Source organism: Podarcis melisellensis, assembly GCF_964234715.1.
Source record: "Podarcis melisellensis genome assembly, chromosome: Z".
Taxonomy (NCBI): Eukaryota; Metazoa; Chordata; class Lepidosauria; order Squamata; family Lacertidae; genus Podarcis; species Podarcis melisellensis.
Window position 1 is genome coordinate 47,157,837 of NC_138547.1, and position 26,465 is coordinate 47,184,301.

The window sequence follows — 26,465 nt, forward strand, 5'->3', positions numbered from 1 at the left end:
CCCCCCCAAAATAGTGATTTTAAGCTTCTGGAGCTGTTTCCACTGCTATTTCCATCACGTTGCCATACATCTGGGTTTCCCCTGACATTTTGCTGATTCAGCCAAATTCCCCCCTACATCATTTTTACACCTGTAGACCAGGACATGTCAGGAATTTTACTGATGTATGGCAAGCATACCCATAGCCTGTCTGGTCCAGGAGCCCCTTTGGCCTAATCTGCTTGCATGGCTCTTCTTGCATTCTTAGGACTTCTGCACTTCTGGCAGCTATCTAGGATGGGCTATGGATTGGACAAAGGGAGGCCCACAGCCTGCCCCCAGGGTCTTTCCACAGAGCAGCAGGTAAAAGGGTTTTTCTGTACAAGAGCCCTGAGGGAAATGTGAATGTTATCAGGCTGTCATTCCTCTGGAGATGCCATGTGGGAGGAGGGGCAGAATGCATGGGGGGGGGAGCACCCCTATGCAGCCTGCAACTTCATTGAAGATTCACAAATCATCACAAGCTGGCTGAGGTTTTCTGATCACGGCTGTTTCTTCTCCCCACCATTAACTTCATTGCTGGGGACTGGATAAAGGGTTGTACTTTTGGCATTAAGGAGAGGCGTTTGGGGGGGAATCACTGTGATTTCATCAGCAGCGCCCTATTGAGACAAAGCCTGCTGGAACCACGGGGGGGGGGGAGGGAGAATGAAATAAAATAAACCTCCCGCTCCTGAGTCATTGTTAACATGGAGGGCTGATTCATCCCGTAACTGGGACAACCACCTCTTCTGCTGGGGAAAATAGAAAAGAAGAGAAAAAGAGATGACGTGTGGCAGCCAGTAGTCTCATGCTGGGCACCCACAGCTTCCATTGATGGCACAGAAGGAGAGACAAGCAGTCTCCAAATCTAGGAGGCATCCAACACTTTCTCAAACTGCACCTGACAGGAGCTTCATTGGGAAGCGGGCTTAATTTGGTGGGAGAAGAGGGAGCGTTGGTGTCAGGCCGGGGATACTGGATAATGCAGGTGTTCTTGCAGAAATGAAATCAGGAGCAGAATTCACTGATTTACACTTGCTGTTCTTCTTTTCATTATAAAAGCAACTACACCTTTGTATATGTGTTTCCTTTGGACAGTGACTAAGGTCACATCCACTCTGTGCATTTGAACCAATGTAATACCACTTCAAAAAGCTGTGGCTCCCCCCAAAATAATTAAGGAGCTGTCGTTAGCTTAGAGTTGTTAGGTGGCTGTTCTCCCTTGTCCCCTTCCCGAGATATATTCCCACAGTGCCCTGGGGAAAGGGATTGATTGTTAAACTTATCTGGAAACTGTAGCTCTGGGAGGGTAATAGGGTCTCCTAACAACTCACCACACCCTTAGCAAACTACAGCTCCCAGAATTCTTTGGCTGTTTAAAGTGGTATCATAGTGCTTCAAAGTAACAGTATGAAGCTGGCTTTAGAGTAGGACAGTGTCTTATCTTCTAGCAAAGCCTGTTTGTTTGTTTGTTTGTTTGTTTGTTTGTTTGTTTGTTTCAGTGACATAGCAGAAGTTCTTGGTGGAAGGGATGAACAACTGGGTTGCAACTAGGCTCTGTACTTAGGAACCAGCCTGGCAAATGAGTCCTTGGTGGACGGGGTGGTTAGGTGTCTGGTGCAACTGGGAATTCTCCTTGGCTGAGATCAGGAAAGCAAGGGTAGCTTGCAAACAAGTTGTGCTGAAAGAGCCTTGGAGCATTCCCTAAATGGCAATGTCTTCTAAAGCAGCTTAGAATTTCAGGTAAAATAAGGGAGATACAAATCTCCAAAGGTAATTATTTTTTATTTCAGCTGATTAACTGCACTCCAAAGAGCTGGCAAGAGCCAAAGCACAGACCAGCCTAGGGAAAAGCTTAAAAAGACCTAGCCATTCTGCAGATAAATGCCTCATTTCTTTGCCCTGCCAAAAGCAAAATAATAATAAAATATATTTTTCTATTTTATTTTGATGCACAGTTCAATTTATGAACATAGCTTGTAAGAGAAAGGAGCAAAATCTGGAGCTAAGACATTTTCTAACTTCAGTGCACCCCTGCACGGATTCTGGTAATTTTTCAGAGGGTTATTGCGAGTGGTTCAGCTTTGCTTATAAACTTTCAGTGTTCTTTCCAGTGTTAGTCCTGCTCAGAAGAGACCTATTATAGTTAACACAGGTGGCTAACTTGGGTTCATTCATTCCAGCAGGTCTACTTCAAGTAGCACTAGCATTGCATACCATAGTTCTTACACCCAGAAGATGTATTCTAACGGGTGGATGTGGCCCTCAACATTTCTCCCTTTGGCCCTGGGAACTGTCTCAAGGCCATGTCCCTCCCTGCCCCCATTTGATTTTTTTCATGGCTGGAATGTACCCTTGAACACTGATCATTTCTCTTGCTTGCCTGTATATAAGAATAGAGAAGGGCATGTGAGTGTGTGTATAAAGCAGCCCAGTACATAATTGTAAAAATTGCACGCATGTCTGTGCCCATGTCTGCCTATGGCTATGCCCACCACTGTCATAGGACTCTCAGAAAGTTGCCTATAAGGGAATGTTGCCCTTGGGCAGAGTAGGGTAAATAGTATTGTTGCATGCCACACTAATCTCCAAGCAGTGCAAGATTCCAGGTGTTCTGGGTGCTTACACAGGTTTGTGTTTCCTTCGTGAATGAGGCTCAGCAGAGACTGTACTGCCTTTAGGATATATTGCTTATATAAAAAGGTAAAGAGACCCCTGATCATTAGGTCCAGTCGTGACCGACTCTGGGGTTGCAGCGCTCATCTCGCTTTATTGGCCGAGGGAGCCGGCATACAGCTTCCAGGTCATGTGGCCAGCATGACTAAGGTGCTTCTGGCACACCAGAGCAGCGCACGGAAACACCGTTTACCTTCCTGCCAGAGCGGTACCTATTTATCTACTTGCACTTTGACGTGCATTTGAACTGCTAGGTTGGCAGGAGCAGGGACTGAACAACGGGAGCTCACCCCGTCACGGGGATTCGAACTGCCGAACTTCTGGATAACAGCCCAGAAGGTCTTGCTTTTCCCATAGGCACAAGCAGGAATCAAGCATGGCTCTCCCTCTCTGGCTTCTGCCTGCTTTTAACTTCCTGCTCTCTCACACACTCAGCTTTGGCTATTGTCTTTCTCACTGCCATCCAGGTGAGGGGAGGGAGCCCGCCCACCCACACCCAAGTGTCTTCTGGCACAGAGCAGCTTCCTTTGTCAGACTAATGACCATGCTTAAGTGGTAACAATGACCGTTGTCTGACTAATTCAACAAATGAATCCTCAGTTAGATTTTTAGCCTTTGCTGGATTCAGGAACACAGGAATTACAAGGGACTCAGGCATCATGCAAGCTAACCTTCCAAACTCACAGCAATATTCTAACTGGGGACTGACTTCCTGTTATGTGGGTTGTGGGTGCAGCAAGAGGAGGAGGAAGCAAGCTAGCACCACCAGGCAACTGAACATACCATACCATGCAGCATAGGAATCTGTTTATAGCCACCTACATCAGGTGTTTATCGGCCCTGGAACTGCACAGTAGAAGGAGGAGGCCAGTGCTCTGGATGTGGGCTTTCTGGGTGTGTCTGGTTGTCCCACTACAGAAAACAGGACACTGAGATAATGGGACCCTTGATGGGATCTAGAAGAGCTCTTTTCATGACAGGAAGCAAGAGCAGGTGAGATAGACCTGAGAGCAGCATGTTCAGATGTCTTTAGACAAGATGGAAACTCCTTTGGAAATATCTTTGTACCTTTCAAACATCTTCCAAGAAGCATCCCTGGGGAATCAGGCTCTCAGGCTAGCATTGTTTTTTTAAACCTTTTTTTTAGATTTTTGAGTAATGTACAGTGGGAAAACTTCACAGGAAGATCAGAGAATTATGGCACAAAAATGGTAGTTAAGAGGGGGATTCTTTTGCTGCAATTCTACACGCATGTACAAAATCCTTTCATGTAGGACTGTTTCTGGACTTCTTGCTTAACAGAAGAAGCTGGCATTGTCTTGATAAGCTTATGGACTTCACAATCTCAATTTTATTTCTACCACACCATTGAGCATACTAGGCCTTTCACTCATTAGGCTAACTCTTCCCCATTCCTGTCTCTGACTGAGATATGTGGTGTGTGTGTGTGTGTGTGTGTGTGTGTGTGTGTGTGTGTGTGTTTCATTATTGAGTCATACATGGGATGCATCTCTGGCTTCTGCTGAAATATTTTCCCCTCTCTTGCTGCAGAAATAATTCTCATTTGCTTCACAAACAATAACCCCACACTGTGTTTCTTCACCATCAAAATGACAATGCACTGTCTACTAAATTTCATTTTTTAAAACAACAACAACAATATTTTTATTGATTTTCCATTTTTAACAATTTTATAACATCATAACACTTTTTATAAAATCTTTTGCTCTGCCGAGCTCTCAACTTCCCTCCACCCATCTTCTGGTTTTCTTATAACACATTATTATCTCCACACATTTATAACATCTCAGTTCTATATATATCTTAACTTATTAACCAACCTTAATCACAAATAGAATCTATCTTATTTTAAACGTTATGGCTTTTATCTCAGTCCTGCTAGTGTCTCTATAAGTGTACAATGATTCTCAGTGTATTGTATAAATTTATTCCACTTACTTCTCTGGAACGCTTGGTCGCTCTGGTTTTGAATTTTCCCGGTCAGCTTTGCCTGTTCCGCATAGTCCATCATCTTCATCTGCCATTCTTCAACCGTTGGTAACTTCTGCTGTTTTCATTTTCGGCCTGTTAAGGTTCTAGCTGCCGTTGTGGCATATATAAACAGTTTTTGATCTACTTTTGATATTTCCACTCCTATCTTTCCCAGCAAGAATGCTTCTGTTTTGGGGGGGAAGGTGTATCTAAACATTTTTTTTTAATTCATTGTAAATACTTTCCCAAAATACTTTAACTTTATCACAGGTCCACCACATATGATAAAAATCTCCTTCTTTAACATTACATTTCCAACAATTCTTATTTCTCATTTTTGCTAATTTAGTTGGTGTCAAGTACCATCTATACATCATTTTCATTATATTTTCTTTCAATGCCATACATGCGCTGAATTTCATTCCGACATTCCATAATTTTGACCAGTTTTCAAATTGAATATTGTGCCCAATATCTTTTGCCTATTTTATCATCACTTCCTTAACCTCTTCCTCTTTTGTATACCATTCCAAAAGTAAATCATACATTTTCGATAATATTTTTGTTTTACCTTCCAACAGATCGGTTTTTAGCTTCAATCTAAAGTCTCAGAGCCATTCTTATTTTTATCTTTTTTAAATATATCATAGAATCATAGAGTTGGAAGAGACCACAAGGGCCATCAAGTCCAACCCCCTGCCAAGCAGGAAAATATCATTTATTTGATGATATTGCAACCAACCTGTTAACTTATCACTCGTTTCATCATATGGCTTCATTTTTAACTCATTATCCATTTCTGTTAGCAACTCCCCATATGTAGGCCAATTACCTTTTATGTTTAATCTTTTAACTGATATTGCTTCTACTGGTGATATCCAACATGGTGTTTTCCGCTCTAATAGATCTTTGTATCTTGTCCATACCTCATAAAGTGGTTTTCTTATAGCGTAGTTCAAAAAACGTCTATGAACTTTAACTTTGTCATACTGTAGATATGCATGCCACCCAAATTTGTTGCCACAACCTTCTAAATCCAATACATCTGTATTTTCTAATTTCATCCAATCCCTTAGCCAGGTCAGGCAGGACACTTCATAGTATATCTTTAAGTCTGGCAATAAGAATCCACCCCTTTCTTTTTTATCCTGTCTGCTAACTTTCATCTGTCCACATTACCACTATCTCCCTGACAAAATGTGAGTCACTTTAGGCAAAAAAAAATGGTAGGGGGGGAATGTCTAGTGGACAGACATGCTCAGCTTGGACAGTCTAGAAACCTCCTTGCTTGTTTTATTTTTTTCTGCCATTCTGGTTCATGGAGTGTCACTTTGGTGCCTGTTGACCTGCCGTGTCTTTGTGTCTTGTTGCAGTCAGTGTGATCAACACCCTCAGAACAATTGCCTTGCCATGTAATAATGGGGTGACAAAACAGCCAATTCTTGCTGCTTGCAAGAGCTCCTCTCATTTCCTAAATAGTTTATCACCTTTGCCTTTTGTGGATAAGTGTCCCCCCACCACACACACAAACCCCAAACTAAAGATTCTCAAACTGCCCATATGGGAACATAGGTGCCAACTGCTAGTAGCCGTGGTCACTCTGCCCCCCCCCCCCCGTACAGTATTTGAGAGGCCAGGGACCCCAAAGTGAATAGGCATTGCCATTCAAATGGGATGTGTAGACCACACCATGTGATTGATTAGCAGGGCTTACTTGCCCCCCCCCCATATTTTATTCAAGTTGGCACCCCTGTATGGGAGTGTTTGGGCTATTTATTCAAAACAGTCCTTCAGGATTCAGTTTTCTTCCAAAGCAAGGCAGCCTGTAGGAGCTCGAGTGCTTGATTTGATTTGGGAGGAGGTCTGAGGGTGGCAAGTTTAGTAGACTGGCATTTGCTGCAATCCTGAGGCATATGGGGAATTTTTGACCAGGGATCCCAACCAGCTCTCATGTTTTCTAGGCATGAGTCCACTGTTTACCTCGGAATCATAACAAACATCAACTGAGTTTACTGTGGACTGACATTTGTTCTGATTCAACTGTAAAAAGTGGGATTTCCTGGAAAAAGTGGGGGGGTCAAATGAAAAGCCCATTGGACCCCTTCATAGAAAGTATAGAACTAGTGGAACGAAACAGGGACCAAACAGTTACAAGCAAAAGCCTGGTGCTCCACTGACCTGCCTGCAGCCTGGCTGCACTTTTAAATGTTCAAAAATCAAGAATACTTAAATAAGGTTTTGCAAAGAAGGGAAGACCCAAGTTAGAGCATCAACTCCCATCTCTGATGCTATCTTTTGTGATTCACTCTCAGCCGCAACCTCAGGTAACACGTACACACCAGGGATACATCACAACATTTTGTTGCAGGGGCCCTGCTTGCTCTGAACTAATTGCCAGAGTTCTGCCACATATTAAACCCAAAATGAATTGAAAAGTCATTAGGCTGGATATTAGTGAAAGGAAGGGGAGGCTTACGATCCAGGGAGGATGAAACAGAAGCTAAGAATTCACAGCTAGCAGAGGCAATGTATGCATAATTCATGCTTTTATTACAAGAGACGTTAATATTTGTTCCTTTAATTTACTGAGTTCAGCTTGTTCTACTGAGTTAAGTACAGGGCATTGTACTGAAGGTCAAGTGAGATGCTGGCATTTGATACCTGACATTAAAACTTCTCTTCCGCTATTGTACCGAGGGTGGTTTTTTTGGAGCATATTGACCTGTGAGAAGTACCAATTAAAGTCTGGGAAGTTAGCTTCCCCATGGCCACACCCTGATATCTGTCTCTTGCAATGACAAAGGGGGCTTCAAGGCTGACATGATAGCAAAGATTGAAAGTCCTGAGTTTAGGGAGTGGGTTGGGAAGTCTGATCCAGGCAGTGCTCAGCCTATCTTCCTATATGCATAAAAAGGTGTCATCATGCTCTGCAGTTTGTGTGGCCCCCAATAGACAGCCATGCCAACTGTAGCATGAGCAATAGCCAAATGGCCCAAGCAAATTGTTTAATTTAGCAAATTGCTCTTAGAAGTGCTTCACCCTCTTTCAAAATGAGGTGGTTGGGGTGATAGACAAGGGAGTTGAGGAAGGAGGGGAGGGGTTTTGCGAGACAGGTAACTGAGTGAGTGACTGGGTGCAATGGACTGGTTGGATGCAGAGGAATTGTGGGAGGCACCAGTTGAGAAACCCCCAAGGGAAGAAGGCTCAGAACCAAGGAATTTGTAGTGGGGTGTTGGTAAGTGGTCAACAGGAGAAGAGGGAGAAGACTGGGAGGAGGAGGCGTTAGAAGCCAAAGAGGTAACAGGATTTGGTGAGCAGGGAGAGTCTGTGGCAGAGTGAAGTCCAGAATCAGAGGCAGAAGCTGAAGCAGGAGAGCAGGAGGTCCAAGGCAGGGATGAGTCAGGCTGGTACAGAGTCATGGGTATCTCCCCCTCCTGCTGCAAAAAGATCCCCTCCCCACTTGTCTCCCAGAAGAGGAATGAAAAGGGTGGAGGAGAGGTTGGTGGCATGCAGGCTTGATCTCTGATTGCTTGAAAAAGGCCCTGGAGAGGAAAGGACTTAGACAGCTGTGAGATGGAAGGGACCTTTAGCAACTGCTTCATGGGGACAAGACCTCTTGGTGATGATTGCTGTGCTCATTAGATGCAACCCTCCTGTGTTGATAGTGGTTTTGCTAATAAAGAGTTAACTCCAACTTACAAGGTGTGATTTACTGCTGGCTTCCTCTTGTGAGTGGGTGGGGAGTGAAGGATAAAGGGAGGGTGTTTGGTTAGGTGTGGGAAAAGGGCAAAGGGATGATTGATGATTGATGAGCAGAGCAAGCAGGGGTGGTGGCCCCTAGTACAAAAAATATTGCTATGAGTTGTGAGTTGCAAGCAGAGTTGTATTTGGGATAGCAATAGTGGGATAATGTGAGCTAGAGAAAATAGTTGCTGTCTGTAAAACACAGCAAACTGAAGGGAGGCCGAGCCATGGCTAGTGTGTTTTTGCATATATTGGCTGCTGTGTTTATGTGAGAAGCAAGACCCTCTTAGGGTGTGAATGTTGTGAACTCCGCCATCATAGGCTCTGGTTGTTTATACATGTATCGGTAAATCATATATAATAAAGACACAATCTCTGCTGTGCCTCATTTCCAAAGGAAACATGAACCCCTTATAGGTGCATGGGCCCTTGGAATCTCACACTACTCAGAGATTGGTGTGGCAGATAGCAATGTACAATTTTGTTCAGTGTGGTGTAGTGGTGAGTGTCCGACTAGGACCTGGGAAACCAGGGTTTGAATCCCCACACAGTCATGAAGCTCACTAGGTGACCTCTCTGCCTAACCTACCTCACAGGGTTGTTGTGGGGATTAAATGAGAAGCGGGAGAACCACATGCACTACCTTGAGCTCCTTGGAGGGAAAAATGCTGGGATATAAACACAATGAATGAATAAATAATAAATACCACAAGGTGAAGAATTGCTGTTCAGAAAGATGAATTTCATAAGGTTCGAATGTAGATTGTGCACTATGCATGTGAACTTAGTCGACACATGTGGAATATATGCATTTTCTACATTTCTTAAAATGCACTCTTTGTGAATTTTCTTAGTGCAGAATAGGTGATGGGAAGTGCTTTGTTGTTGTTTTTACAAAGAAAAAAACCCCTCAGCAATCACCACCTTGAGTCTTAATTCTCGTTCCATCTTTCACATGGACTGCAAGCAATACAGAAGGCGACAGGAACAAACTGTGTGGGAGATCACGAACATTCAGCATCCCGGTACCTGGTATGTGAAGAGAGCGAGCTGTCACCCACATAAAATGCTCTGAAAGCTATTTAGCGTGCTGGATTTTGAACAGGGGAAGCACTGCTGTGTGGGTTTCTCTCCCCCCCCTTTAATGGGAAATGTTTCCATTCCTGTTTTGTCTTCAAAAAGCTCTTTCATTTATCTGCTCTCCCTCCCGTCTTTTTACTCTCTCTCTCCAGTAAACGTGGCTGTTTCACTTTCACAGCCCTCACAAGAATATATCTGGCAGGTCTGAACAGCAGCTCTGTAATTGAGCCTTAATAAACCCTCATCAATGTATTTCAGTTCCCTTGGAGTTTTTACTACTTCAATAGATCCCCTTCTGCTCTGACGGCATTGTCCTGCAACTTTCAGCTGGAGCTAATAATGACTTTTCTACCTGGCTTCCTCCTCCTTAGTAAGTGTCTGGCTGTGCCAGGTTTGGGAAGAATTATTATTCTTTCCTTCCACTGCATACCTGGAAATAGGGGGGTGGGGTTAATTGTTTATAGTTGCTGTTCAGATGCTGCCATTGATTAGGGCTCTGGCTTTCTGCAGCCAGGCCACCCCTCTGGCTGTAATTATGTGTTTGCTTCTGACTGCGGACAAGTGAAACGACATAGAGAGGGTGATGGATTGGGAGAGAACTGAATGGGCATCTTTTGTGTAGCATTGTGGGCTACCTGGGCCAGTTACACATACACAGCTTGCAGCAAGTGCTTTGAAAGCAAATTCCTTGCCCATCTCTGGAAGGGCTGAGCTCTTTTTTAAACACAGCACTACAGCTGAACTCTTCCTTTTGAACACAGCAGTGGCCAAAAGCAGGATGAATTGAACCATGGCTAAAATTGTGTCACCTGTGTCTGCAACTAAAGTCTCTCTAGCTACAATGTCCACAGCTGGAGGAAATAATGCTTCTGAATACCAGTTGCTGGAAACCACAGGAAAGGAGAATGCTCTAGTGCTCTGGTCCTGTCTGGGGCCTTTCCTGAGGCATCTGGTTGGCCACTCTGAAAACATGCTGCTGGGCTGGATGAGCCAAATGACAGAAGGAGATTCCCCCCCCTCCCAATACCCTCTTTCACCATACCATGTATAATTTATATAGCATACAATCCAATCATGTGTCCCTCTGACCCATCTTTAGAGGGGGAGAACCTTTTAGTTTAGGGGGGTAATGGTTGTTGTGTCTTTTAAGGAAATAACATGCAATACACCCAAAGTCTAGTTTTTCTTTCTTTTCTTGGTTTCCTTATTTTGCATGACTTCCAACACAGCTCTCTCAAATTAGACTTACAGTTGAAGTATATTAGCCAAAATTCAGTCCCCAGGACAGCATGTGTCTGGACCCCTTGCTTTTATTTATAGTTCTCCTGCTTCATGCCAAGATGTGTTTAATGGCCCTGAACAGTTCCATTTAGGGCAGTGGCCTATTTTTGGCCTTCCTTTTCAAAATTGGCTTGGGAGATCTGCCTGCCATAGGTAGAATTCCAGAGGGGTGGCAGGCATGTTCAGTCTGCTGCTGTAGAAACAGCAGAAGGTCTTGGAAGACCAGTGGGTTCATTTTGGTGGAAGGTTTCCTGGGCCAGATAGAGCTCTTGACATGAGTAAAACCAGAGAGGTCCTCTTCAAATTACGCATGGCTCCTCGGCTAACCTGCAGAAGTTGTGTGCTGAACATAGTTCCTCAGCCAAGGATGGAGACCCATCAGAAGCATGATAGACCTTTTGATCACTGCCTTCCTAGGACTGCAAAAAGGAGGAGGTGGGATCGTTGAGTATCAGCTGGGAGATGTGGCTTGCGGGCTGCATCCGGCTTGGTAGGATGGAATGCTCATGTGTGATCCAGCCCTGGCTCTGCTCTGATTGCTGCAAAAATGAGGGTGCCTCTGTCTTTCCTTTGCAGAATGCTGACCTTGAGTATGAGTTGGATGTTCTTTCAAAGATCCCGTTGCCTCTTGCCCATTGGTCCTCTCAAGCCACGGAGTCCTGCCTTCACGGTATCCCGGAAGAACTCCGCTGTGGCTTCTACAAGCTTTCATCCACTATGGAAGGCCAAGTACCTTGGAGGCCCTGGTGCCACGAGATCCAGTTATTGCCTTGGACCTTATTTCCAATGAAAAAGGGATTAACACTGAGGGGCTCTTAAGGAGAGGGGGCAATTACTGGCATGAATGATGAGTGCCACTAATGGGGCTGGGGTTCTTGTTGGCCTTACAACAGTATCAGTCCCAGTAGACTTTAGCCCACACAGTGGCCTGATGTCCGGGCCACTGAGCCACAATTTGACTCTGAATCAGACTTCACCAACATCCGATCCTCTGAATGTCTCTGAGGAGGCAGCAGCCCCTCGGAAGTCCATCGGGGACAAGAACTGGCCTGCCCTCCTCATCCTGATCATTATCCTACTGACTATTGGAGGGAACATTCTGGTCATCATGGCAGTCTCCTTGGAGAAGAAGCTCCAAAATGCCACCAACTACTTCCTGATGTCCTTGGCAGTGGCGGACATGTTGGTGGGCATCCTTGTCATGCCAGTTTCCCTCATCACCATTCTTTACGGTAAGTCACTGCCTTTGTTCAAGTTGAAGCCAGATGGACTGGGAGGACATAGCCCTTAACTGGACAGCAGGTGGGTTTTTAAAGCCTTTTCTGACTCCTCTGATTTCTGCAGGTAAAGACCTGCTCTGTGCAGGCAGTGATGGTTATTCCTCCTTCACAGAAGCCCTGACGAAGTTCTTAACTGAAGCACATTGAGCCTAATAAATTAGAGGAGTAGCCAATTTGGGTGTGTGAGGTGTTAGGGGAGGGGTAGTGCCTTTGGTGGGGGACACATTGTGCTCCTTCTGGGCTAGTTTGTCCACCTTTTGTCCCACCCTGCTCTCACCTGGGGCTCCCAGAAGCTATGAGCATGTGACAGCAGCTACACCCCAGGAAGGGCTTTGACTGCTGGCTAAACCAGTTGAGGGGAGCCAATGGGTCTCAAACCCTCTGTGAGTTAAGGAATTCCCTTGCATGCCAAGACATGCTCTGGAAGATTGAGTGGATGAGACCACTAATGGGTCCAACAATCAAGAAAGCGGTTTCTGCATGTACTGTAGAGGGAAGTGAGGGGCAGATGGGGCTCATCAACCTGGAAAGGTACTTCATCTAGGAGAAGGAGAACTCTGATCCTAAATTTCCACTGGCTTATGGGATATCTTTAGGAGAAGACTGGCTCAGGAGTAAACCCTACACAAATCCAGAGTGGAGTCCCTAAGATGGTTGGGTGGCACCTTGTATGCCTCCTTCTGGGAACTCCTGCAGCCAAGCTGGTGCCAAATGTATTGCTCTGCTTTTCTTTGGACCACCTCAGCAATAGCGAGAGAGGGGTCTTGTCGTCTGGGCAGCCCAGGATCTTCACACACACTGTCCAGGCTTGCACCCTGGGGAGGTCACTTTGGTGCTGCTGACACAATAGTTTGACTTCACCGCTGGAGGTGCACTCCATTGTTTCTTGAGACAAATGGATGCTAACAAGCCAATGTGGTTCCCTTAAAGTGATGTTGGAGTACATCCTTGACCATTGTCCTTCTTGCTGGGGATAATGGGAGTTGCAGTACAGCAGCATCTCAAGGGCTAAGGGGGAGTCACTCCTTCATTTCTTCTCTAGGTGGGCTGCAGGAGGTGTTAATTACATGCGATGCTGGGCTGCAGGTGAAAGTTGCTCCTCAGTGTGGAAGCTCCCTGTAGCTAGGAAGCCAGTCCATCAAAGAGAAAGCCTTTAACTAGTTATTTTACTTGCAAGGAAAGGTAGTTTGGGCTGGTTTTCTTAACCTAGGTGACATTCCTGAATGTGATCACTGCTGGATCAGGCCAATGCCCCATCTAGTCCAGCATCCTTTTCTCACAGTGGCCAACCAGAAGCCCATGAGCATGACTTGAGTGCAACAGCACTCTCCCCTCTTGTGATTCCAAGTATAATGCCTCTGGCAGCGGGGTAAAACGGCCATCAGGGCTAGAGTCTGAAGTGCACTCTGCCACCCCAGGACTTTCCTCTGCATGCCCCTTTCCTCTGCATGTGTCAACTCAGCTCACACCTCTTGGGTAGCATCCTGGCCCAATACCTCTGAGGCTGATTGACTATTGGCTGGCGACTATTGGGGCTAGGAGGGTGGAAGACAATGAGACCAACTGCAAGTGAAGCCAGAGCAAAATGACAGGCAAGAGCCACCCACTGACCAGCTGTAAGTAAGGAGGCAGGTGGGGCAGGCTAAGATGGGTGGGGCAGTACCCCCTTTGCCTTAAAGGAGCAGCCTCCAATAGGAGGGCCTTGACATCTTGCTATGAACCAAATGGAAAATGCACAAGGAAGCAGGGTGGGGAGGAGAGTGGTTTGAATGTCCCTAGAGACATAGAATGTCTTGAGAGGTGGAATATATATATATATATATATCTGAGTTATGTCAGGATTTGTGGGTAGGGGGAGTATTTCTGCTGTAAATCACACTTCGCTTTCTTTAGCATTTCTGCTGATTGGTGCTGCCCTCTAGCATTCCTCAGAATTACAGCAGACTGTTGATGTCACTGCTGTGGTCTTAGAATCCTGGAAGGTGTGCTGTCCCTAAGGGGGGCAGGCAATAGCTTCCTGGCAGAATACACTGCTTTATGTGTGTCTGGTCCCTGATTCAATTCCCACCCAGCACTCCCAGCATAAAGGCTCTTCAACAGCAGAACCATAGAAAGTTCCCCGCCTTTTCTGGGCTCAATTCTATAGGTTCTCAAGTAGAGTGGACATTACTGGAGGAGATGGGCCAAGGGTTTGGTTAAATATAAGGAAGCTTTGTATCTCTGTGTTGATGCCTTCGGGTAGTTCAGTTGGCCCTGGTCACAGGGTTGGCATCAAGATAGGCATGGAAATACAACAGGAAATGAAATGTGAATATACAGAACTGGACATGAACTAAAGGATATATATTAAGAAAATAATTATGGAATATTATCCCAGTATGTGATCACAGTGGAGAGATTTTAAAATGAACATGGAGGGAAGAATTTACTATCATTCAGTGTGGAGTTACAGTGGTGGGAATTAATGGAGGTAAAGTTAATATTAAAGGGAAAATATGGTTGACATTTACCAATAATAACAACAATTTGGGAACCCGTCTTGGACTTTTAATGGGAAAAAGAAATGAATGATTCTAAAACACCTTGACTTAAACGAAATATTGCTTAATAGAAAGTGGAGAAGATGGGTGTTAACATGGACTGAATGTCCATGCTCCACTTGTTTAATATAACTAGCAAATGGAAAATTGGAAGGACTTTTTGGTAGCTTTCTCTAATGTTTCTTTTGTCTTTTTATTTTCTTTCTCTTCTCTTCTCTTCTCTTCTCTTCTCTCATTGTCCCTTTCATGTTTGTTTGTTTGTTTGTTTGTTTGTTTGTTTGTTTTCTTTCTCTGAAGTCCATGTCTGTGGGCTTTATTAAGGTCCAGAGTATATATTCATGGGGATGGTAAAAGGTTGATGAAGGACCCTGGTTAAGAGATATGGAAATGTCGGTCTCCAAGTGAGAGCTGGGAGGAGTTACTATCTTCTGTAGGTGGGGAGGGCTAAGAATTACTTTTAAGAGAGGACTCTGTATCCTATTTGCATTTTTTGTAGCAGCTATTTTATTGTATTATGAAGACTTCAATAAAAAAAACCTCATCATTCACAAAGCATGATGATGGTTCTATTCAAGATAGGCATCCCTGAGCACTTGCCAAAGCCCACAGTGTCGTCCAAGGAGACCATCATCACACACCCCAAGCCTCCTTGCTGTGCCATCACTGCCTGTTCACGTGCCCTCTTCTAAGCAAGCAAGCAGGGACATGGGTGAGGAGAGAGCAGCAGCCTTCACTTATTTTGCACTCTCCTTCTGCCCAATTCTGCAGATTCATCTCAGGAAACAGGCCATGGGGTGCCAGCAGGGAGGAGATGGGCTCACTGAGGAGGGCCTCCTACTGAGGGCATTGTGTTTAGGAGCTCTCTACAACCTAGGAAGCGAAAGGAAAGTCCAATGCTGTAAAGAAAAATATTGCATAGGAACCTGGAATGTAAGAACCATGAACCTGGGTAAGTTGGAGGTGGTCAAAAATGAGATGGCAAGAATAAATATTGACATCCTGGGCATCAGTGAACTAAAATGGACGGGAATGGGTGAATTCAGTTCGGATGACCATCATATCTACTACTGTGGGCAAGAAACCCGTAAAAGAAATGGAGTGGCCCTCATAGTCAACAAAAGAGTGGCGAAAGCTGTACTGGGATGCAATCTCAAAAATGATAGAATGATCTCAATACGAATCCAAGGCAGACCTTTTAACATCACAGTAATCCAAGTTTATGCACCAACTACTTGTGCTGAAGAAACTGAAATTGACCAATTCTATGAAGACTTACAAGACCTTATAGAAGTGACACCAAAGAAGGATGTTCTTCTCATTATAGGGGATTGGAATGCTAAAGTAGGGAGTCAAGAGATAAAAGGAACAACTGGCAAGTTTGGCCTTGGAGATCAAAACGAAGCAGGGCAAAGGCTAATAGAGTTCTGTCAAGAGAACAAGCTGGTCATCACAAACACGCTTTTCCAACAACACAAGAGACGACTCTACACATGGACATCACCAGATGGACAGCATCGAAATCAGATTGATTATATTCTCTGCAGCCAAAGATGGAGAAGCTCTATACAGTCAGCAAAAACAAGACCTGGAGCTGACTGTGGCTCAGATCATCAGCTTCTTATAGCAAAATTCAAGCTTAAACTGAAGAAAGTAGGAAAAACCACTGGGCCGGTAAGATACAATCTAAGTCAAATCCCTTATGAATACACAGTGGAAGTGAGGAACAGGTTTAAGGATTTAGATTTGGTGGACAGAATGCCTGAAGAACTATGGATGGAGGCTCGTAACATTATACAAGAGGCAGCAACGAAAACCATCCCAATGAAAAGGAAATGCAAGAAAGCAAAGTGGGTGTCCAATGAGGCCTTACAAATAGCAGGGGAGAGAAGGCAAGCAAAATGCGAGGGAGATGGTGAAAGATACAGGAAATTGAATGCAGATTTCCAAAGAATAGCAAGGAGAGACAAGAAGACCTTCTTAAACGAGCAATGCAAAGAAATAGAGGAAAGCAATAGAATGGGAAGAACCAGAGATCTGTTCAAGAAAATTGGAGATATGAAAGGAACATTTCGTACAAAGATTTCCATAATAAAGGACAAAAGTGGAAAGGACCTAACAGAAGCAGAAGACATCAAGAAGAGGTGGCAAGAATACACAGAGGAATTATACCAGAAAGAAATGGATGCCTTGTATACCACAGGTAGTGTGGTTGCTGACCTTGAGCCAGACATCCTGGAGAGTGAAGTCAAATGGGCCTTAGAAAGCACTGCAAATAACAAGGCCAGTGGAAGTGATGGTATTCCAGCTGAACTATTTAAAATTTTAAAAGATGATGCTGTTAAGGTGCTACACTCAATATGCCAGCAAGTTTGGAAAACTCAGCAGTGGCCAGAAGATTGGAGAAGATCAGTCTATATCCCAATCCCAAAGAAGGGCAATGCCAAAGAATGCTCCAACTACCGCACAATTGCACTCATTTCACACGCTAGCAAGGTTATGCTTAAAATTCTACAAGGAAGGCTCAAGCAGTATGTGGACCGAGAACTCCCAGAAGTGCAAGCTGGATTTAGAAGAGGCAGAGGAACCAGAGACCAAATTGCAAACATGCGCTGGATTATGGAGAAAGCTAGAGAGTTCAAGAAAGACATCTACTTCTGCTTCATTGACTATGCAAAAGCCTTTGACTGTGTCGACCACGGCAAACTATGGCAAGTTCTTAAAGAAATGGGAGTGCCAGATCACCTCATCTGTCTCCTGAGAAATCTCTATGTGGGACAAGAAGCTACAGTTAGAACTGGATATGGAACAACTGATTGGTTCAAAATTGGGAAAGGAGTACGACAAGGCTGTATTTTGTCTCCCTGCTTATTTAACTTATATGCAGAATTCATCATGCGAAAGGCTGGGCTGGATGAATCCCTAGCCGGAATTAAGATTGCCGGAAGAAATATCAACAACCTCAGATATGCAGATGACACAACCTTGATGGCAGAAAGTGAGGAGGAATTAAAAAACCTTTTAATGAGGGTGAAAGAGGAGAGCGCAAAATATGGTCTGAAGCTCAACATCAAAAAAACGAAGATCATGGCCACTGGTCCCATCACCTCCTGGCAAATAGAAGGGGAAGAAATGGAGGTAGTGAGAGATTTTACTTTCTTGGGCTCCATGATCACTGCAGATGGTGACAGCAGTCACAAAATTAAAAGACGCCTGCTTCTTGGGAGAAGGGCAATGACAGGCCTAGACAGCATCTTGAGAAGTAGAGACATCACCTTGCCAACAAAGGTTCGTATAGTTAAAGCTATGGTTTTCCCAGTAGTGATGTATGGAAGTGAGAGCTGGGCCATAAAGAAGGCTGATCGCCGAAGAATTGATGCTTTTGAATTATGGTGCTGGAGGAGACTCTTGAGAGTCCCATGGACTGCAAGAAGATCAAACCTCTCCATACTGAAGGAAATCAACCCTGAGTGCTCACTGGAAGGACAGATTGTGAAGCTGAGGCTCCAGTACTTTGGCCACCTCATGAGAAGAGAAGACTCCCTGGAGAAGACCCTGATGTTGGGAAAGATGGAGGGCACAAGGAGAAGGGGACGGCAGAGGACGAGATGGTTGGATAGTGTTTTCGAGGTTACCAGCATGAGTTTGACCAAACTGCGGGAGGCAGTGGAGGACAGAGGTGCCTGGCGTTCTCTGGTCCATGGGGTCACGAAGAGTCGGACACGACTAAACGACTAAACAACAACAACAACAACCTAGGGTCAAGTGGGTGCTAGGGAAGGCAGGCAATATTGAGTCAGAGAGAGCATGCAACTTGGACAGCTCCCAGAGAAAGTGCCCAGGACCTTGGACAGCTCCAAGGAGCCCTGCTCAGGCTATTGTAGCCAACCAAAGCCTTGGGTAGGCTGGATGGAAGAGTTGGCTGGCCCTGGCCTTGATTCATTGCTTTTGCCTTCTTTACTAAGATTGACACATCTTCTGAGCCAGAGCATGGTGGTAGAGCTGTGTTCTCCAGGGTTTGAGTACAATTATGGTGGTCATCTCTCTGAGGAAATAGCTGAACCTCATCTGAATCTCCCTGCTGTGCAGTGCAAAGTTCCTGGACCATAGGTCACAACACCAGCACAGTCCAGTTAATGAGCCTGTTCTGCTCTGGCCATGAACTCTCGCACTCCAGGACTCATCGTGAAATTCTTTCCCTCCTTAGCTAACCTCATTTGGCAGGGTGCCACATGGAGCGATCTCACTCTGATCTGCACACTGCCAAGCTCTTGGTGGAATGCAGTCTCCCAGCCCCTTTTGGCCAGCATCCAAAGCACCACACAAACTTGGTTCCCACTCACCCTGCAGAACACTGAGCATGCATTTCTATAAGCACTACATCCCACCCCACACACCCACCAATGCACCCTGGTGCTGTGCTTTGAAATTTGGGGAGGTGGTGATGTTTAAAAAGTCAGCTTTTTTTAATGGTCTGGACATTTACTGTTCCAATGAAATAAGTCCTCCACCCCCCACCCCCAAAACCCCAGGCTACCGCTTTGCAAGGGGTGGGAGATGTACTTGCCTACTGTGGCTCTTAGGATCCCAGCAGCTGCTGGAACAACCCACACTTCTCCCTAGGGAGAGCACAGCAGGCTTAAGGAGCCTGGATACTGCTTTATGATCCCTATTGTTCCCAAGATTGCCACCCCAAGAAGGAAGACCAACGCTCCTGCCCACATGAGGACTATAAAACCCACAGCTCCAAAGCATGAACCACATACAGAAAATTACACAGATGTGCCCCCCCAATCTTTATCCAGGGCAAAACTATAAAGGTAAAGGTAAAGGTGCCCCTGCCCGTACGGGCCAGTCATGACTGACTCTGGGGTTGTGCACCCATCTCACTTAAGAGGCCGGGGGCCAGCACTGTCCAAGGACACTTCCACGTCACGTGGCCAGCGTGACGAAGCTGCTCTGGCGAGCTAGCACCAGTGCAGCACACGGAAATGCCGTTTACCTTCCTCCTATAAAGCGGTACCTATTTATCTACTTGCACTTAAGCATGCTTTCGAACTGCTAGGTGGGCAGGAGCTGGGACCGAACGACGGGAGCTCACCCCGCCGCGGGGATTCGAACCGCCGACCATGCGATCAGCAAGTCCTAGGCGCTGAGGTTCTACCCACAGCACCACCCGCGTCCTGGGGCAAAACTATAATTCACCCTTAAAAGAAAAAACAACTTTTGGAACCTTTGGAGTGTTCTGCAGGCATAGGTGTTATATGCAATGGAAGAATATGGGCCTGTGCCATTGCTGATGCTGCTCACAAACCCAACTGCTGTTCCCTCAATATTAACTTTCCCCTTGCCGCCCCATGCATCTACTAAGCTCACTTTCCTCATTCCCAGTGCCATTTCCTCATTCAAATACAGAATTGTGACATGGCACCATAGATTCTCCAAGGAGGGAGGGGTCTCATTGGAGGTCACAGGCTTTGTCTTAGGTGCAGGGGTGGGGCGCCTCCACCATGCAGGCTTAACAGGCCTCCTCCCTTGGCCCGCAAGGCCATTTCCCTAAGGCTGTACTCACCTGCCCTCCACCTGACATCATATGTCACACAGCTAATCCCTGCAGAAAGCAGGGCTGAAATTTTCATCCATCAGCTGTTGTGTGAAGAGTTCAGTCCTGCTTTCAGTGCAAGCCCCCTCCTAATCTATCCTAACCCCCTCCTTAGTGGCTATCTGGACATCCACTGCAGCAAGGGAAAACACTTTGCACATGCTCAAGAGTGTCACTTTCATTTTGCATGTTCAAAATGAGACAGGCTATTGTTTATTTATTTCATAAAATTTATATACCACTTATTTAAAAAAACCAACAACCTCAAAATGCTTTACAAAAACAACAAAAATCATTAGTAAAAGCAATTAAAATGTTCAGTAAATTAAAACTTGGAATAAACTAAAGACACATTAGTATTCTAGATATCTATGGAGACTCGTCTAAACAAAAATGTATAGTGTACAAAAAGAGTATAGTGAAGGCTTCTTCCTGATGTTAATAGACAGGGAGTTCCAAAGTGTAGGTGCTGTCACACTAAGAGATCAATTTCTTACAGATGTGAAATGGATATTATGTGACACCTGCAGTGGTGCCAATTCCACTAAGTGAAGCAGCCAATTGGGCACATGTAGGGATAAGGAGATCTCGTAGGTGAACTAGTCCCAAGTTGTTAACAGCTGCATATGCTAATAGAAGCATCTGGAATGGGGCCCAGTAGCAAAGCAGCAACCAGTGCAGATATCTGAGCACAGGTATTAACAGGGCCTTCCTCCTGTCAGTTATCATGCTGCAGCTTTCTGCACTAACTGCAGCTATGAAGGAAGCCCCACATAGAGGGTACTGCAGTAATCCAGTCTTAAAGGAACCAGCACAGGAACTATGGTGGATAAACTTTCCCAGTCCAGTATGGTGGCCTGGGACAAACCCATTAGAAGTGGAGACCTGTAAAACAAGAGCAGCAGTAATAAATCCTAAGCAAGCCCTTTGATACCTGTAAATCAGTCTCTCTCTGAACCAAAATGCATTTGGTCCAACATCTGCTCTAAAGGAAATTGCCACCCGACCTCCCACTTTGAATAACAGCCTCTTAATTCCAACGGAAGCATTAAGAGGCCCCTTAATGCCCATTGTGCCTTGAAGTATTCATGCACCTGGGCTTGTGTGGCTGGCTGCTGGCGCGTCTCCGTTTGTGTGGAAGAATGAACATTGGAAATTGCGTCTCTAAGTTGCTTCTCTAGCTAAAAGGGTCTCAAGTCACAGGTGATTAAAAAGGCTTTTCTCTGCTTTGAAGCCCTGGAGAACGATTATGAACCTGGATAAATACTGGGGTGCAAAAGACTCGTGAGTGTGGCTCTTTCAAGTCTCTCTATCTGGCCCCTAGATCTCTCTGCAGGCTGCATACATTCTGTCCAGCCTTGCACCTTCCTTGAGTGGTTTTGCCTGACTGGGATGTTTCTTTGAGCTTTGATCATGCCTCTTGCTCCCCTGGGCAGAGGATAGAAAAATGTCTGTGCAGAAGCTAGCCTATTGTAGAAGTGTAAAATTTGTATTCATTCATCCAGCCACTTTGGCCTATGGCCCTGCTCACCACTGGCCTGCAGCCTCTGATAGTTGCTGAGAAGTGAACATGGCCATCAGGCTGAAAAAGTTTCCCCAGGTTCCAGAGACTGAACTTGGGACCTTCTGCAAGCAAAATGGATGCTCTGCCACAGAGCTTTAGCAGTCAGGGTGAACCCTTGTCCAACAGTTGCACATTACAAGGATTTTGGCCCCTGAAACTTTTCCTGGGAAGCAGCTTGTCTTTCAGAGCTGAATCTCACCTTTCAAAAGCTCCTTTTCATTTTATCAAATGCCCCCTGCACACATATTTTCTTCACCGTTTCCCCACATGTCCTCCTCACCACCACCACCCCCGCCTCCGGCACTTTTCTCTCTCTATCAAATCAGTATATAAAAACCAGTAGACATCATTTCACATAGAAACCCCTCACACCCTGTGAGCAGGCTTTTGAAGGGGAAGGCCATGGTATTTCTGTTGGGAACAGCTGGAGGAAATGTTCAGAGCTGAAACAAAATGAAAGACTCCTGCTGGAATCTTTGGGTCATGCTGCTAGGCTTTGAAACAGGAGGGTGCTGAAAGGAATGGGGTGGGGATTGCAGTGGCCTCATTTCTCCAAACTGCCCCCTTCTCCTTCTCCTTCTCCTCCTCCTCCTCCTCCTCCTCCTCCTCCTCCAGCACAAGCCCTCAAGCAGCAATGCTGATGAAGGCGAATGACCATAGCATTTCAGCTCTCTGTGTTGTGACATTTTAAATACTGCCATGTTGTGTATGGGGTGTTAGGAGAGGGGTAGTTCCTCTGGTGGGGGACACATCATGCTTCTTCTGGGGGAGTTTGTCACCTTTGGTTCCCCCCCCCCCCAGCTCTCAGCTGGAGCTCCCAGAAGGTGTCAGCATGAGACAGCGGCCACACCCTGGAAAATGGCTTTTAGTGACTGGGTAAACCAGGTATGGGGAGCTGATGGGTCTCAGACCCTGGTGAGCTAGGAACTTCTCCTGCATGTACGACAGGCTCCAGCAGATTGAGTGAATGATACCTATAGTGGGCCAATAGTCAAGAAAGCAGTTTCTGCATGTGCTGTAGAGGGAAGTGAGGGGCAGATGGGGCTCATCCACCTGGGAAGAAGGAAAACTCTGGTCCTAAACCTCCACTGCCTTGTGGGATATCTTTGGGAGAAGAAAAGGCTAAGAGACTCCAGCCTGAAACCCTGGCACCCACTACCAGTCAGTGTAGATGACACTGTGCTGGAGCCTGGATGAACTGACAGCTGTGTATGCACCATTCACAGTTGCCCATGGCCCTGAACCTCTGAAGTTAGAATCCAGAAGAGGCATCCTGCTGAACCAGTCAAACCAGTTCCTTTGGTCTTAGCCGCTCAGCTAAGTACCCACCATCAGCATCTTAAAGACATTGTTCTTCTGCCATAGGGACAAATGAGTGGGCCTTTTCCCACCTCACCTGGCTGGATGCCACATTGTCTTAAGATGGAGAGCCATAGGCCAAAGGGGTCAAGGTACATGTAGGTTTTGGCTGTTGGAATCTGGATACATAGAGGCTTGTCATTCTCTGTGCTGGACCCAAAAAGCTATGACCCGGGGATATCCCTGGGAACCTAATGAGGGAGACAAGATCTGTTCTGTCAGTTCTATGAGACACTCCATCCTAAGCTTAGCTTGTAGATAGGTATAAATAAAATAATATGCCCTAAAGACACCACAGTCTCCATTAATCTTCATTCCTGGGAAATTATCAAATCCTTGGTAAGAGACTGGTGTGTGTGTGTCCCTCTCAAAGTGCCTTCTATACAATATCTAAGTGCAAATAAATCTGCAAAACTCACATCAAATAAAAGTAAACATCTTACAAAATCATCATACTGCACCCAAAAAAATGTAAAGCCAAATAACTGGCTGGAATAATAAAAGAGTAAATTGAACCAGCAAAGATTGTTCAGTAAAACTACCTAAGATTTGAAAAACATTACAGGCAGTTAAAACCTTATAGGACTGCAGCATCTTTTACAAGAAAGCCATCTGAAAGAGAATAGGAAAAAGAATATTAAAAACAGCCTCTTCCTTTCAATTCTATGTGCTAGCTTTTGTTAAGATTAAATTCTTCCAGTGTCTGTCAGGGTCCAAGCCAGCCTCCAGCTTGGGATCCTTCAGATGTTTCTGGTCCTCTGCCCCACATCCTGTGCTGGCTGGGGCCAAATGGGACTTGTAGTCAGGAACCTCTGGAGGACAGCATGTTGAGGAAGACTCACTGACACCGACTGGCAGTGACTCTCCAGAGTTCCAGAGCCATGTCTTTTCCAGCTACATCTGGGGAAACCAGGGATTGAGCATGGAACCTTCTGCATGCACTACCACTAGGGAATGAGGGAAAAGTTCAGTTCAATTCACATTTAAAGACTAACTTTGAAAATTTGCATTTTCCAAATGCAAAGCAAAGCACAACTATCCTTTGAAAGCCACACTTCTCTGAATTTTGCCTCCAGTTTGTCTCCAGTCAAGCAATGTGTACAAAAATGCATATACAAGAACAAAGTGGGCATATAAATGCATGTGTTAGTAAAAATAGCATGCAAGGATGCATGATAACTAGGGGAAATTGCTTTGGAAAAATGTGTTTACAGTGATACCTCGGGTTAAGAACTTAATTCATTCTGGAGGTCCGTTCTTAACCTGAAACTGTTCTTAACCTGAGGTACCACTTTAGCTAATGGGGCCTGCCGTGCCACCACTGCGTGATTTCCGTTCTCATCCTGAAGAAAAGTTCTTAACCTGAGGTACTATTTCTGGGTTAACGGAGTCTGTAACCTGAAGCGTCTGTAACCTGAGGTACCACTGTATTAGGCGGATTGCATATAAAAATGTGTATGACAGAAATTTGCCCCTAAATGCTAATGGGTATTCATGATGAGTTAAAAACAAAAAAATGCAATCTGATGCAGAAATATGGAGAAGAAAAGTTGGAAAAAACAGAAAGTAACAGAAACTTATGTATTCACCCATCCCTAGCTACCACTGTCCCTTCACTTTGACAGCCCCAATCATCAGCTAACCTGGGTAGGAATTATGGAAGTTGGGGTCCAACAACAACAATGTCTCGGGACCTAAGCTTGAAGAACATTAACTATGCTCAGTATGCTTAGTGATCAATCACACAAGCAACAGCTAGCGCTGACTATATGAAAGTGATGTGTCTCCTAGGATAGCTGTGAATGGCTTGAGATCCTAATTGCAAAAGTGGTGCACTGATTGCTGGACTTTGGAGAGAGGTCCAGGATTCCTTGGGCTAGGGAGGTCTCAGGTGACCAACTAGAGAGCGGCTGATGATGTGGCAGTGGCAAACTAGCCAGCCTTAGCACCAGAGCTGGCCTGGGCATGGCAATGCTCACTTGGACTAGCTCTGGTTGGCACAACATCCTCCCTCCCTTACTTTGAAAAAGATTGTAGCCAGAGGCTGGGTACATACATGGTTGCAGATGCTGGTTTCGTTATTCTTTAATAACTTATTAGCCTTTTCTACAATGGGATTGGTCTTATTCTCCAATAAATGTGCTTAGCATCTGAAGCAAATCTGGTTTTCTTCCTTTAGTCATGATGGTGCTATGATTTGTATGAGATTAAAATGCAAAAGTGCACATACCTTTCTTTTAAAAAACAAAAATCTGGATTGGCAAGCTGTTTTTCTTTTCTTTTTTCTTGATCCTTTTGCTGTGACGTACCTGGAATGTAGAAGTAGGGACAGGCTGGATGAAAGGAGAGATATGCCAATTGTGTGCTTCAGAAATGAAATAATGCATATTCCACACCCTCTGTAGGGCCATTAAAGTCCAGGGTCTAAAATTACTTTGCTACAAAACTATTAATAAGCAAGAATGCTTAAGAGAGAGAGAGAGAGTTTCCCCCCTCCCTGACCTAAAAGCGTGCATCTCTGAACATATTCCTTTATGCAAGGGGGTGGGGGGCTTGCTTCCCCACTTGAAAACCATTATCCTGGAGAACGTATTTTGCTCCTAGTGATGCCCCACTTTGCACAAGGAAGTCTAGTTCTCTTCTGTTGAGTCTAATGAAGTCAATTAAGCATTTTTCGCATCAAGCATTTGCTCGGACACCCTGTTCTTCTCAAAAGCATCTCCCTCCCCTTTTCTAATATGTTAACATAAATTGTGTCAGTCATTGCCATGAGCCCATTACATCAGCAGCCCAAGTCAATTAAGTCACTGCCCTCCGCAACGTTTATCAGTTAACCTTCTCTTCTTCTCCCCCCCCCCTTTTTTTGGTAATGTCTTGCACTAATGGACAACTTTCATTTGACACCCTTTAATGTTTTCTGTAGCACGCAATTCCTGAAGGACTAATTAAATAAGTATGTTAATTAATAGATGGCAAGGTACGGAGAGCAGCAGATAAAAGCTAACTGTTGGCTTACATGGTTGGAGTCATGTTTGACAATTGTATTAGGAACTGAAGCATTGGCAAGAACTGAACAGGGAATCTCTTGAGTGGGTTGTGGATTCAGCACTCTTGTTAGGGAGGGGCATCCTTGCCAAAGTCAGCCTTTCACCATTTTCACATGTTACAGAGGGCAAACCCAGGTTGCCAACCATCAGTCAATCCTCATTCCCCTGAGGAGCATTCAGGTGTTTGGCATATTCAGCTGCTACAATTTTAAGCAGCTTAAGGTGGGCAGTAATAAATATTAGGTGCAAAGAGGCACTTAAGCAGGAGTGAGAAGACCTGTG

General features: G+C 45.1%; 1 protein-coding gene across 12 annotated transcripts in view; it reads left to right on the top strand.

Moving 5' to 3' along the window:
• LOC309361785 (5-hydroxytryptamine receptor 2A-like) overlaps positions 1 to 26,465 on the top strand; it is a 239,788-nt gene that overhangs the window by 192,280 nt on the left and 21,043 nt on the right. For 2 of the 12 annotated variants that reach the window (XM_081896981.1, XM_081896973.1), the window contains 2 exons: positions 9,401 to 9,465; positions 11,371 to 12,026. In XM_081896981.1, the coding sequence (XP_081753107.1) occupies positions 11,639 to 12,026 (388 nt within the window). In that variant the 5' untranslated portion in view covers positions 9,401 to 9,465; positions 11,371 to 11,638. Of the gene's footprint in view, positions 1 to 9,287; positions 9,884 to 11,370; positions 12,027 to 26,465 lie in introns of all 12 variants that reach the window. The other 10 variants (XM_081896980.1, XM_081896971.1, XM_081896970.1 and 7 more) reach the window with 8 other exon arrangements.